We start from the raw sequence: 15,481 nt of genomic DNA, 5'->3' as shown, positions 1-15,481 counted from the left end.
GCAGGAAAATGGGGAGACAGTTCTGGTAATTGAAAAGCCAGTGGTGGATTACGATCGTCGCTTTATTTCGCGGGCTCTTCGGTGCCGGGCTTCTTCCCTATTATCTCGCCCGTTTCTTCAGCTGCTGCTCCCTTGCGTCGGCCTCCTTGTAACAAGAAAAACGACAGGGAATGAGAATCGGAAGGAGAAAGAGGCGGTGCAGTGTGCGTGGAATGGGTCAGACAGAGAAACCGTCTAAGTGGTTAGGGATCGGGCTGCGACAAGGACGTACCGTGAAACTAGAAAGAAATAGATAACAGAGAACCGCTGGATAGACTTCTATAAGAGCGTGAAAGTAAGAAACAGAGGAAAGAAGGACGAAGATCGTATATAGGAAAAATGAAAAAAATAAGGAGTGTAGAGGAGAGAAGAAGAAAAGAGGAAGAAGGTAGTAGAGAAGAAAAAGGTCGTACGCAAGAATGCCCGCGGAGAGGCGCATTCTCGCGCGATTACCAACGCGCGGTCCGTTGCGCCGCGCCGGCCTTAACGAATGGCTTCGTAAACCGTGGGCGCTTTAAGGTCATTACACAACGCAAAAAAGCCAGTTAATGGGCGTCCCGGTGGCGTGGCATCGGTAGGACCGGCAGGAAGGTCAAACACAGAGATATCCAAGAGACAGAGAAGAGGATCGAAAGATGGTATAGAGAAAGGAGGAAGAAAAGAAGACGATCAACCGACTGGCCGTCCCCGATCGAACCACTGATTTATAGTGGCCGTATATTCCAGCGGAAGGACGATAGAAGGAGACGAAAGAGAGAGAATCTGCTGCTATCGCGAGTTGTTAAACGCCGTACCCTTGCGGGACACGTACGGCTAACCCCTTTACTGAAATGGCCTCGAGATTGCGTGTAGGAATCTTGTTAACCGCTCGAGCTAGACCTATGATCCTGCCTACTTTCGATCTTACACGTGTTGCTGGTGTATAGCCGCGGTTGGCTATCGATAATAGCTGAATTATGGTCGAGGTGAAAATAGGCTAGCCGTATTTTCGATCCTACACCAGTTCCCAGCACGATGTACCGCGATATGCTCGATGAATATGGGCACCGGAGTGGACGAGGGGCCATACGTCGCGTAACACGGCGAGTGTATCGATAGCAGCGATCGAGACACGGCTCGTACGACGAACAACGTCTACCTCGAACTCCTGCATTTAATGAGGGAATTTTGTGGAGTTTGGCGTGGTATAATCTGATTTTGCATCGATTAACCTTTGTAGAATGTTTCAAGTTTCTTTTGGTCGCTGAGACAAATCTCGTTATTCCAATCTACCTATCGAAAGAAACCGGTTCTAGATTTTCTAAATTACCAAATTACTAAAATTATTCATATGCAAAATTAATCTTAACTTTCACTAAGACGACGAATCGGAATTATCGTATATTTATTTTCACAATGTTGATTTTAATTATATTCATTTATATATAATGCATTACAACGTACATTTACAAGGCTGGCGGTAGTTTTAACGTTAAAAAATACTACGACACAGTGTGGTGTAGTCCATCTCGTTGCTGCATACATCGTTGTCAATGTACCTCCTCAACAATCCGGTCGTTCCGGAACGCTCTCCCCGCCACTTCCGGTCGCGAAAGGGGAGAAGATTCAGAAAACAGAGCCTCGTCCAGAGAGCCGGACGATTATATTGTGAAATATATACGGAGACGTAATTACGGGGCGGTCGGAGAGCTCGGGTGGCCCTAGGCGGAGTTTTACGGCCGCCTCATTAAATTACGAACTAATTACCGGTCGGCGAATTATTAAAAAGCTTAGTCGGCCGTTAAACGTGCCGCGAGTCGTAAAAGAGGGGCTGCCACATTGGCGGATGCGTGTGCGTGCGTATGTGTGCGTTAACCACGCCGCCCTCGAGACTTGATAGCCTGCCATCCGGCTCGAGAGCTCGCTATCCCTTAACTCGTTGGCAACGGGAAAAATTAATTTTCACCAAATCGATGTTCCTCAACTTTTAAAGCTGAAATCCTCGTTTTCAAAGTGAACCGTCTTCTCCCTTTCCCTTTTACCTTCGGTCGATAACAGGCAGATTGAAAAAGGAAGCGAAATTGTTGCGGTTTTAAATATGAGTAGTTTCGAGAGATTCGCGCTGCTTTAATTCGAGATTTTTAACGTCTCCGCCGTTTTCAGTATATTTGCAAGTTGAATGTTTTGGGAATAAGGATTGTGTAGGTTGAATGGAAGTAGATACATACTTTGGAATTGATAATGAATTAGAAAAAATTGCGTTGTGATTGATGAAATTACTAAATGAAGAGTTTACATGTTTTTAGTAATTGCAAACACCAAACATTTGACACCAGTCACTTTAACTGATTTGATAGTTCTTGAGTTAGAGGTAAAGATTTAATAGAAACATTAGATTGCGCGTGAACGAGATCAATTGTCTGAAACATCACTTGCAAAGTATGAAATTAATGCACGAAATTTAGAATAATAAAAAAGTACACGAAGATGTTTATTTAAAAACATTAATACTATATAATTCGTGTATCATATAAATCCAAGCGATCTGCGTGTAAACATTCTAAGTATTTAATTTTCATGAAAAATTCTGTACAATTGACATATTCTCATTAAAAGCGCTGTACACACATACATAGCATATTTGCACCAAACACATCAACATCGAGCTTCAAGAGCCTCGTCTCTCCCCATCCAAATAATCATCCCTAAAGACAAACACAACGAAGCTGCACCATTAGCCAAAGTAAAGCAATTTCTACGCACGTGTAGTCACCGATTGCGGGCCACCTGGAAACCGACTTTCGAGGGCATTTATTTGAAAATCGTCTCGGACACGGTGTCCCGACGCGACTGCAAATCGCGTTCCAGTTGTTCGACGGAGTCCCGCGAGCCCTCGAAACGCGATCGTTGCGAGACGCGAGACGAATCGCGCGGATTATTCACGCTGCCCGCGGCGATCGCGCGGTTTCCAAGCTTTCGCGCCAACAGGCGATACGAACAAAGAGAGGAGAGAGAGAGAGAGAGAGAGAGAGAGAGAAAAGAGAGAGTGTTTCTTGCTTTGGAATTAAATTAACCGCGTGCGCCCGCCTCGCGTCTGCGCGCAGCGCACGATGAATGGTTCGCGCGTAAATATCGGCGCGCACAGAGCGGAACGAACCGCGGGCCGAACGAATCGATCGTAAAAGAGCGAAACGAAGCGATTCGCTGTCGCGGCACTGTTGAAATTGCCCTCGGCCGCGCCTCTACACTATGGATGATCGCAGACAAGCCGCTAGGCCCCTTCTCTCCTTTCCAGCCGCTTCGAAGATACCCTTCTCGCCACGCTGAATCAATTTGAATTCTATTATTACCGCTATTGTTTCCGGTTCACTTTCCCCTCATCGAAACATTATCGCGGTCGTTTCGCACTGACGTTTCGTTCAGCTTATTGTTAGTATCGCTCGATCTACGCGAGGCTTTGTGTTGTTTGATTTCTTGTTAAATCGACCGCTTTCTTTTAATGGTCTCTTCTTTTCACTTTATAACAGTGGTATAACGGTAGTCTTTTTTGCAGGTTTTAGATTGGTGGTTTTTTTAATGATTAATACCGAAGGTGTTTTCTCGTCTTGATGTTCGCTTCTAACTTATTATGGGGTTACGTTACGGCAACATTTCATTCAAAATGTTTTCTCAATCAATTTATTGAATACTTTTTTAACGTTCTGAAAACGTGTTGCAAAAATGTGGTTTGTATCTTTCTCGTGCTGTTTCTTTTTCTGCTTGATGTTAGGTCCTGGAATTGTACGTAATTCGTGCGAGGTACATTTAGCTGTTTTTAATTAACGCGTATATTTCTTCGTGAATTATTGTACGAGCTTCGAAACTGATGGAGAATTCGATAACATTTAGTAAGATGTTTAGCAACTCGCGTTGATACTTAATTAGAATGACAAAGTTACGAGCCCGTTGAGAAAACGGGTGTATGTTTCATAATAAATCATGAGAATGAAAGTGGAATCGAAAATTCATATCGTTTTTCTCTATCATTATCTTCTGTTACAAAAACTGCTTAAAATTATTTAGAAAATAAACGCAAGATTCTTTGGTAGAAGCTGATTTAAAAAAGTCACATTATAACCGAAATATTATTACATAAAAATGTCTAAAACAGACATCTTCGGAAATCAATTAAGAACAAGTAAGACCAAATTAAATCGATTCTTTCGATTTGTGCTTATCCGATCCCCTTAACTTACAATATCGTGTGAGAGACGTGGTACGTCGATGTCATTGATTTATTATTCGCTTGCAAATAATAAAAGCATCTTGCAAACTAAAATTAGTTGTACCTTACACATGCATTTCCATATCAAAAGACATGTGCAATCTGCAGAACTTCGAACGCTCAGGCAAACCGTGAAATGGCTCGACGTGTGATCGACCTTGTTGTTTATGGCACGCGCTATCGGAACTTAAATCGCAGAGCAAGAGGTTAAGCTCGGTGTATATTTCGTTACGGATTTGAGAACACCATGTGGTGTACTTGAAAAGAGGCGGCGAACGGTCGAACAGGAGAGAGTCTTCAAGGGATTTTTATCTCCGTATAAACAATCCTCTCAAGTGTCTCGTAAAAACAGAACGCCGCTGTTACTTCTGTTTCTTCGGGTTAACGAGAAAAGTGGCCATTAGCGGCTGACTGCACGTTCCCCTCGTAGGTGGTGGTATCACATTGATTTCCATAACAAATGTTGGTGCAAAACCAGACGACGACGGCGTGATCAGCGTGAATAGCGAATTTAGCGGCGAGAGAACAGAGGGTGGCGCGAGCGAAGATCGAAGAGAAGGATGGGCTGAAAGACGTTGAAAAGGTGGAGGACGGGGATGAAGATAGGAGGCGGGAGAATGTCATTAAGGTAGCGTGATGTTTTTAATTAATTAATTCGCGGCAGCTACGGATTTAGCTTCTCATAAATTCCAGCGTGGTGCGTCGGCCGCGAGAACGAGGGGATCGAGAAACCGTCGTTCTCCGAGGGACGATATAACGAAGGAGACGAGACGGAAGGAAAAAGGACAAAAGGCAGACGGAGGAGGGTGTACTGCAAAGTATTTAAAAATATTAAGTACCCCCGACGGAGACGGATATTAAGACAGAGCCGTGAGATAGAATCGACGAAGGGATGGAACGCGGAAAAGTAAAAGGAACGATAGTAGCAGTGATGGAGATGGTGGTGGATGGGGCAACGACGGCGCCGACGTTGGTGGTGGCGGAAAGGAAGCAGAATTATGGGATTGAAGCGCGGCAGGAAGCACGGGCCTTGGGAGGTTATGGGGGACGAAGGATGAGGGGACACCACCGTTGGTAGGAGAACGTTTCAATTAGTAATTAAAACGTGCCGTGCTACTACTACCTCTAACCCTCCTATCTTGACTTTACACAGTGGCTGTTGCCTCTCTTATACTGTCGTCGTCATCGTTGCTACCGCCGCCATCTTGTAAATTAATTAATGCGTCCCTAACGAGATCAGAGGTGTCGGTAAGGCAGCTGGGATCGGTAGTTCTCTACCCTGTCAGCGGAGAGGACGAACAACCTCCTCGATGTTTCTGGGGATGAGCGTGGTCTTTTCAGCCTCGTGCTAACTTCTCTAGAACCATTTTCCTTCTTTCGCATCGATACACACGTGCACACCTTTCTCTCTTCGAATTTCTTTTCTCTTTCTTCTCTTCTCGCGTGTCTCGATTTTCCCAGTTTTCGTCTCGTGTAATTGTAAGTACTATTTACGTACGCTAATCGATTGATCCCTCTTAAGGTTTAAACCTGTCTTCGAAAAATTCTCATCTTAGTAAATTGCTCGTAAAAATGTAAAAGGGGAACGAAAGAAACTTTTCTCATTTTCAAATAGACACGCTTTTTCTCCACTTTCTCCGCTTTTTCTATTCAGCAGAAAAGTAATCGGTAAACGAGTCGTGTTCCCGGTAGTCGAACGAAACTCTCGTGTGACGCGGCACCCTTCGGATCTCGTCGACTGCCTTTCCAAACGTTCAATCAGGAACGACCCTGGACCAGGAGTGAATTAGTCCGTTCCGGGGATCGAAGGCAAAGATTGCCGGAGCAGAGGGTAGGGAGAGCGGTGGTTGCAGGCAATGTTGGGACTCGGTGTCAGGATCTCTCGACCCTTTCAAACCCTTTCATCGGCGCTTCGTCCGCTTACATAATGCAGCCACTCTAATTAAAATAAATTACACTCTCGCGTCAGTTCGCTCTTTTATCCGTCATATCCCCACCATCCTTGCACGGCGACGTTTTTTCATCCTCGCTCTGCCGCTTTTTTTGCACCGCACTTTCGACCACCAACCACCAGGTAGCGAGAGACACCGGCTAGGTAACCACCCTCTCCCTCCTTTTCCTCTCTTTTCCTTTTTCATCCCGCCTCTCGCTCCCCCCTCGCTCGTTTATTTGCACTTTATTCGAGATTTAATTTACCGACCTCCGGGCGACAGGCTCGTTGGTGTGCGCTCGACTCTGTGATGGGATTAAAAAAAAAAAAAAGATCACAGCGGGAGGAAGGAGAGAAGGCCAGCGTCAACAGAGTGTGAGTGGCAAACTCCCGCGACCAAAGAGAAAGAAGAGTTGGAAAAATCGTGCATGACCAAACAGCAAACGAATTGCAGGAGAAATGATTATATGGAAGGAAACACTGGGAACCAAGGATGAAGAACAGTCGATATGCCAAGGTCTCTATCAGGGCTGACTTTTCGAGGCTTACAACCGGAGACTGGGAATATTCTCGGGCAAAAGAATGTTCTTAAGCCTCCCCGACCAGCATTCGCGTTCCATTGGAGGCTTCTCGAAACGGGAAATCGATAATTGCAGTCGCGTTTGTTCGACGAGCATAATAGAGAACGATCTTTTAAACCTGGCAATTGCTTCATTTCACCTCTGCCTTCGCTTTCACCTTCGTTGTTCCGCTAATTAACGCTGAAAACTCCGTGCTCATGGGTGGCGTGAGTAAGAACGGGCATGATCTGAAATTATCGAGTCCCGATATCCACAGCTCTGTCTGTGAAACGAGCGTCGTTGAGCGACAAAACGCGACGAGAGAGAAGAAGAAATCGTCGGACGAGGCTGAACGAGCCTTTGATCGGCGCGAAACTCGTTGACCGGTCGCGCCCTTCTCGAGGATATTCGCCGTCTCGCTGTCAGCTCGTTCTCGTTCCGCGAACGAATTAATGCGGCGCCGTTTCTCGAGCACTTTTCTCATTGGCATCGAGGGCCACTCGCTTTCGCGACAATTTGCCGCGAGCTATTCGGATCGGCCGTAAGTATCGTGAAATTCAATTAAGTTCGTACTTGTGCAACTCGAGCGATCCGATTCCTCTCCTTTTTCCACCCCCGTGTGTACCCTTTTCTCGCTCGGCTCTCACAGCAGCAGCCTGTGAACGCTCTCTCCCACCAGTTTGTAAAATAAAAAAAAAACTGCCTATACCACGGCGTCGTGACGGCGATAAATAAATATTCCAAAGGCGTTCCAGCTTTTTTCTCCCTCTCGCCTCTCCTTACCCTCGTCTTTGCTCGCGCAAGCAGCGAGAACAGTCGCCTCTCGGTGTTTCATGAATTGGTTATGAGTCAACACCTCGACCGAGCCTGGCCAAGCGAGATTCAGAGGAAAAAGCAGCAGACGTTCCACGCTTTCCTCCCTGTTCTTTCTTTAACTCTCCCCTTGCCTGGTATTTCCATTTCTTTTTATTTCAACTCAACCCAGACGTTTCTCGGATCGCGTACGCTTCCGAGGAGCTCCGCGTGGAGAAATATTTTTCCGGATTGCGAGAGGAATCCCGAGAAGGAACGCCGTCTGTGGAGAATAGTAGCGTGTCAGGGGTGGCAGAGGGTCGGAGCAGGAGGAGAAAAGCTTCTTCCGGGAACGGGAAGACAGAGCTTACCGGTGCACGAATAATAACGACTCACATTCTCTTCCGTTCGTCGTCAGTTTTCGATTCGATATACGAGAATTTTCTCTTTCTTTCTTCCCTTCCTTTTCTATTATCCTCTCTGGTCTCTTTCCCAGCTTTTCCTTATTTCCTTCCGCGACGATTCCGCTCGACTCGGTTCTGTGAAACCGTGCGCCACTCGGTCGATTCATACCGGTCGTCGGGATCGGATTGCAAAGGGTAAGTGGCGAGGCAAAGCGCGACAAAAAGGGGCTCCCTGACGGCGAGAAGAGCACGAAAATACAGTCGGATAACGAGTTGTCAAGAGGGATGGAAGTTTTATCGTATGGCACGCGAGCAGGTATAAATCCGAACCGATACGGCAAAGTGGAACCGTGGAAAACAAGACTGTTTTCTTCTTTTTACGCTAGTCGAGTGGGTGATACTGTGTACAGAGGTGTAGGTTAGGCGGATTTTATTTTCAGATATGTCAGATATACAAAGGGAAAGAGGAAAAGACTCCGCAAGTAGATTTGGCTTTCTTTTGAAACGTAGAACTGCCGCTCTTTTTGTTCCTTTTTTTTTTTTTTTCAAGTTTTAGAACGATCGAATTGCATTGCTCGATTGTATAAAAGATATATATATATGCTCCCTTTCCTACATATTTCTTGAAATTAATTGTTCTATATTGCATTTTTTAATTCGTTGTGTGTAGTCTATATTCTGTATTCCCGTTGTTATTAATTTTACTTTACATTTAATTTGTGTTCTATATATTTTGATAATGCGTATCCATCAAATATGTGGTGATTAAGTAAGAAGTTGCTTTACTGTTATTTAAACACGTTAACTGTTCTTTCAAATTGATACGTAACAATAAAAATCTTATACGTAACGATGAATTTTAAAACTATACAATTCGTAGTATATTATAAATGGTTTAGAACGCGTTTGCCAACTATCTAAATAATAAGTTGATAAAAAAAAAATAAAAAATCGTAACAATTTAATTATTGGAATATCATCACAAGGGTTTTGTATAGCCAATAAAAATTAATTTCTACATCAACTTTATATCTCGATATTCGTTCACAACCTATACACAGGAAATATCTAAATCCTGCTGCGATATTCGATATTATTTCATCGAAACACAAAAAGCTCTTATCAAGCGAAACAAAATACACGATGGTATAAATTTTTGTTTCGTTAATTTCGTTTCGGGGCCGGTGTACGCACGACGTACAAACACGACGACACGCCCTCCACCGAAACCAGGACCCGTGCATCGAGCGTTTTTAAAACGCTCTTCCGCGTCGCGTTCTCGCGTGTTTGCGCACCGATCCAGCGGAGAGCATCTTGCTCTCGACGTTGCCTGGTTCCCCGGGGTTAATTTTAAATTGCGCCCGGCGTTGCTCGTAATCCAGCCAGCTCGTCGCTCGCGTCTACGCTCGAGAGTAAACGTTTGCTCGCGCGCGGAACCGTGGAATTCAGCGTGGATAAACAAACAAATATAAATTTCTGTGCAGTTTCTCCCTTCTCTTTATCCCCCTCTCACTTTCTCTCTCTCTCTCTCTCTCTCTCCCTGCAACACGACTGAATTCTCCTGCCAGTCTTCTGAAACGTGGAAAACCAAACAACCACCACCATCTGTCTCTTCCATTTTCCTATTTCTCTCCGTTTCGCATTTGCGCTCTCCTATGCACATTTGATCCCGACCACGACGAACCAGGTCGAAAACTACCATTATTTGGAGTTCCAATTACGCGACACGCAAGCGAGCAAGACGTGGAGCACGCGTCACGTATTCTGTTCCCAGCATGGAAAGCAACGGAGCAACAGTGAAACGGCGAGGTTCGTGGCGGTGAAGAGGTGCAGGGGGATAGCGGGAAGGGTAAAAGGACCGACGTACTAGCAATCAGTAACATTATACGACGCGACACGAGCCAACCACCCCATTAGCATTCATATTTCAATTTCATAGCCCTCCGGCTGGTGGTTGTACGGGATCCTGTAAGGCTGCCGGGCGGGGTGTGCAACGGAGATAAATACCAGTTCGATGGAAGGGAGAGAGCGTGAAAGGGAAACGGGTTGGGGAGGCTGGCAGTTGGAGGGATGGGGACAGGTAGCGAAAGAGGATTACCAGGAGGAAGCGGGAAAGGCTGATAGAGGGTGGAGAGAGCGATAGAGACGTGTGAACGAGAACGATGAAAGGGGCGGAGAGAGAGATGGGGGAAGGGTAGCGATGGGAACGATCTGCTCGTGAATAATAGGGATTATTTAAGTTTGGATTAATCAGGATTTTGGTGCTTTCGATAAATAAACTTGTTTTTTATGAAACGGTGGTTGGGTTCGAAATACGATAGAAATGGATAAAGCAGGTTTAACGAGAACGGTTCGTAGAATTTTTAATTTTTATAAAAGGCTCTTTTGTTAATATTTTTTAAAAGATACGGGTATTTCAAAAATTCTCGTTCTTCCTTTTAGAACAGTAAAGAACTTTAGCGGAAGAATCCTTTGAACAATTTAATAGAGGTAGGAGGGTCTAAAGTTGTAAAGAATAAAATTTGTTCACGGTCGTATTTTCAGTATTTTAATCTCTCTGATATCTTTTTTTAATAGCGCCAAATAATCGTGTCGATGTTTAAACTCGTTGAAAGCAACTGAGATATTATATTCGCTTTCTATTAAATTCCAACAAAATTTCGATAATAAACAAAATCCAGCATAATTCAGGATTTTTCAATGCTTTCCTCGAGCAGACGATTTACCAGGATTGGACGGCCGTCGATTGAAAATTTCCAAACGATAATCGAATTATTCCCATCGCTAGCCGGTCCGTACACATTATGAAAGCGCGGCGAGATTACGTACGAGCGCGCTCGTCCCGGAGAGAGCAACGAGGAGAGGGTATGAGAGGGTGAACAGAAACAAGCGAGAAACACGAAGGGGCAAGAGAGAGAGAGAGAGAGAACTGAATGGTACGAGAGGAGGAGCAGAAACAAGCGGGAAACACGAAGGGAGAGAGAGTTAATACCGATGGAAACCTATTACCATCTATCTCAATGCCGGTGTAATGGATGCGCAGCCCCGATTATCAATCCGTAATAATTGTGCATATTAAACGGACGCTAATTATCGGTCCGGCCGCGGGCCGGGGGCCACGGGCAACGCCGGCAAATTGCGCAAGTTATGCTGGGTGTGTACGCTGTTAAAACACGGCTCGTAATGACGGTCGCGGAAAAGAGCCACGCCGAAAAGATAATTACGTTGGAAATCACTCGCTGACCGAATAATATAGCGGGGATTGGGCTCGCGCGACCATGTTTCTCTGTCGTTCGCGAACATCAAAGAGAAGAAGGAGAAGAAATTTATATAAAACGCTTGGATGTTTTAATTAATGATTCTCATTGATCGACTCACACGTTTACTGAACGTGGTTCTTATGTGAGCACCATGGCCTTCCAGAGATTAATTCAAGGACTGTCGACAACTAAAACGTCGTTCTTCTACGTACAAAGAAATTAAAATAAGAGGATGTAGAGTAACACAACATATTTTTGTTTATATACGGCGTAAAAGAAATCATTGGACGTTTGAAAAAGCACCGGTATAAATTGATGAAGCGTAAAGCGTAAAAATTAAGATCGTCACAATTTTGTAGAGATTAGGATAAAGTAAAAAATGAGTCGAAATTAAACTCGCAACAATTACAAACACATTCTTTAATTCGATTCTTCAACCTCGAATCGGCTAACAATGTTAAAATACCGACGTGGCTGCTTTTGCCCCTGAGTACTTTCTTTGCAATAAGCTCCTCATCTCTGAATTTAAATTCAGTAAATATGTTATTTATATTCTCGTCACGTTCGCTATCAGAAGATCATCGACGCGGCACAAATCGATCGAAACGACCAAAAACCTCCACCAAAGCTCCTCGATCTTTCTACCATAGCGAACCCCAAATCACGATCCATCTACCGCTAGCTAGCAAAGCCTAGCCCGAAATAGATTCACAGTTTCCCAAAATCGTTCTATCCGAATGTCAAGAACATCTTGGCCACGATCGATCGTCCAGCGATCCTTCAGTGATCTGACTCGAGAGAGATCGGAAGCGGAACGCGGGAACACGGTGACCCCTCCGAGCGGTCTCTCGAGTCTTTTTTGCCAGCCCAGAGCGCTTTTAATAAACGCGCGCCGCGCCCAGCAGTCGCTTTATACTATCAAAGGTGGGGTAAAGGGCGTGCGTGGAAGAGAAAAGGAGGATGGAAGTATAGGAAAAGCGGGAAAGGGAGAGGCAGAGTGTATAACGGTAGAGAAGAACGGGGGTGCATTTGACGACGAGCTTTTTACGGCCCTGTGTTCCGGTGTTCAGGCTTTTACGTCCATTTCAGGTTTCCTCCTCTTCCACCGGGCTGATTCGTAACCTTCTCTTTCTTCTTCGCGCGCTCTTTCTCCCCTTTTATTCACTCTGTGCCCCTCAAACCCTCTTCGCCATCCCCCTTTCACCCCGTTTGTTCTCTTTCTCCTGTTCACTTTCGCGCTCTCTTTTCCTTCTCTATCGTTCGACCGTCAGTTTCTTCTTTTAGTTTCGTAGCCAGCTGATTTTATTTGTTCCTCTGTGGTATTCTCTTTCAGCTGCGTGCTACGCGAACCACACACCAGCAGCGTCGCTTTAATTTCTTTTACGAGATGAAATTCGACGCGGTCCGAGTCGTTCTTCTCTCTGCGAGAACCAGCTACTTCCGCTCGTCCTACCGATTCCAAAATCCCCGTTCACGGTGTGTATATAGTCGAGTATAAGGCTGCTTTCACACGGAAATACGTGTATCCGTTATCCAGCAGTAAAATGGAGAAAAATAGTCATCCGATAGCGCATCCGTTTAACAAGGTGGCCGAGTGTCGATAATTTTCTTAATCCTTTTTAAATGAAACCACAAAACAGGCTGACAGTCTGACTATGAGAGAGAATCGAACAGACTAAGTGATACTGGTATTTATCACGCAAATGGAATAATAAAATAAATTTCTACGATTTTATCTGTTGCCTTGTTAGTACGATGCGATAAAATCGGTTTTAAATTGTCTAATACATATACATTGAAATATTGGCATCTATGAGAACGATAACGAGTTGGACAACTTTCCAACAAAATTTAGAACAAAACACAGATGACGTCAAAATCTGAGTCTGTAAAATACGTATCAAATGAGAAGGGTTTTTCCAAACTTACTTATGATTAAATTAAGCAGTAATATTTAAAAACCATCAACTGTATCGATATATGACAAGTCAGTTAACTTCTAAGCAATTAATTAAAATTTATCTGTCCGGATAATAATAATATAAAATATATAATAATAATAATAAGAGTGTCCGAGTATTTTTGTGCGATGACGTATGCGTATCGCCGTGTGGAAGTAGCCTAACAATTGTACGAGATCTTTTACGGAACACGACACGCGACCCATAAAACCCGGCAAACGGTCGGATTTTACGAGCACCGTATCCGTTTCTGTCGGATCAAGAAAACGAGGGAAAAACGAACCGATACCGGCTCTCGCCCTCTCGAAATTCGATTCGAGCGACGTCCATTCGCAGATTGTAATTGCGAATCTGTTTAATTCCCAGATTCCCTCGGAACCGAATTCTCGCGTGAAAATAAATTCATAGATTCGTTTGTTTTAACGAACTGCGGGGAGACAGAAGGGGGAGGAAATGGTAGCATTCGGTGGAAATCGAACGAGTTTGTTTGGTTGTGCGCGATTTGTGTGCTGGCTGCACCGAGTAAATTGGTCATGAATTAGAAGTTGTATCGGTTAATGGTAAACGTGCGGTTGATTTGGGAAAAAGTTATCATACAGTTTTTCGCTCAGAGTCGAATAAATAAAATTAATTGGACCGAATGTTATTCGTATAATACGACTTCTAAAATACGTAATTGTGGAATCGATTTTTGTTAAAGTTTCGTATTGTGTTTGTGGAAAAATTGTACTATTCTTTTGTTGGAAAGTTCCATCCACTCCCATTTAGTCAATGTATCGTTAAATGATTGAGAGCAACGTTTTTAAAACGTTTCTCCAAACCCACGTTCCCTGAGAGTTTCATAAGCTCGTTTAATTTTCATTTCAACGTACAATGGAAAATCTACAATAACACGAGCGAAAATAACATTCTAAGATCAACAATATCCTACGAGGTTAATTTAACAGACAGGCGATTAAAAATAACGTTAAATTCGAATGTAACCCTATATTTCTATCTGTAAACTTGAACCAGTTTGATAACATCAATAATATAATATAATACGACCCTCTGTAAAACCAAACTGATCAACTCCACATTTTCTGAAGTCCTCGATTTACATAATACTCAACGTATAAAAAACCAGAACACTTATTGCCATTAAGTGATTCACCACAAAAAGATAGTTCAAAAAATCGTAAATAACACATTACATTCTAAAAGATAATTCTTCTACCTAACTGTCATTTTTGTCTACATTTCGATTTACCAAAAGTTGAAAAATCTCATAAGTAATTTCCTTTTTAAAACAGAAGCAAAGAAAATTCGGTTCTCCGAATTTTCAGAAATATTCTAAATTTTCAGAAACGTAGAAGAAGTTTGGGAACGCGATTTAGCGTATCGCGTGGATGCAGTCGCGCCGTTTAAGCGGAAAACACGGCACGGGAATCGTAGTAGCGGTATAGTGGTCGACGATTAAACGCTATCGGTGCACGTGTTGCTTGTATTTACGCGGCATGTTGCATCTCGCAAAGCGAAATCTGTCGCGAGGAGAAGTTCATCGCTTTCTCAATGGGATTATCGTTTCAGTCGGCGTCGAAATTCGTCGTGTTCGCGGCGGGTCGAAGAGAATCCCGACATCGTGTGCAACGATATTGCTATTTGCACATTGAACGCCAAGCCGAATAACCGTTTTCGTTGTTAATAGACTGTTATCGATTGCCCATTGGCGAAACCGCGATTCCACCATTCTCTATCGGTTAAATTGTTTGATACTCACATGCCTCTCCTCCGCCGGGTTAAGACCTGCAACAGATGAAACGATGCTGTTAGATTGGAATAAAGTTTTCTTTTAAACATACACACTCATTTGAGAATTTAAGAAAATCGACATATTTTTAATAACACTTGAATATTGTATATTGAAGATTGTAGACTGAATACTGGAAAGATCAGTCATTTTGATTTACAAACGAATAATGAAAAATTACTTCATTAACAAGTACAATTATTCGCGAGGTTTTCATTTCCAACTGAAAAGATACGTCATTTTTGTAATTAGTTTTATATTCGATGACGAATCATCTCTCAGTGACTGTTTCTAATGTACAACAGCAACAAAAGTATACATAGAAGAAATATTAAAAAAAAAAAATGTCTAGTATTAAATCGCGTGGATTTTTCAAGAAAATTGTTACCAGTCGAGTTGGACGTTTTATACTGACAAACATACATATTGATATACATCGTAAAAACACGAATCTTACATAAAATGTAATAATCAAATGACTAAACATTTTAGCATAAAATACG

The 15,481-nt window shown here is 43.4% G+C and overlaps 1 protein-coding gene across 4 annotated transcripts in view; it reads right to left on the bottom strand.

The window, feature by feature from the left end:
• Nucleotides 1-15,481, bottom strand: part of LOC122568092 (protein groucho-like) — a 154,870-nt gene that overhangs the window by 16,793 nt on the left and 122,596 nt on the right. For all 4 annotated transcript variants that reach the window (XR_006316965.1, XM_043727447.1, XM_043727449.1 and 1 more), the window contains one exon: nt 14,949-14,974. Coding sequence is in view for 3 of the 4 variants with exons in the window: in XM_043727447.1 (XP_043583382.1) it covers nt 14,949-14,974 (26 nt within the window). In the remaining variant the exon portion in view is untranslated. The remainder of the gene's footprint in view (nt 1-14,948; nt 14,975-15,481) is intronic.

This window comes from Bombus pyrosoma, linkage group LG6 (assembly GCF_014825855.1).
Source record: "Bombus pyrosoma isolate SC7728 linkage group LG6, ASM1482585v1, whole genome shotgun sequence".
Taxonomy (NCBI): Eukaryota; Metazoa; Arthropoda; class Insecta; order Hymenoptera; family Apidae; genus Bombus; species Bombus pyrosoma.
The sequence above is the reverse complement of the archived record's forward strand: the minus strand, read 5'-3'. Positions and strand labels throughout refer to the sequence as shown.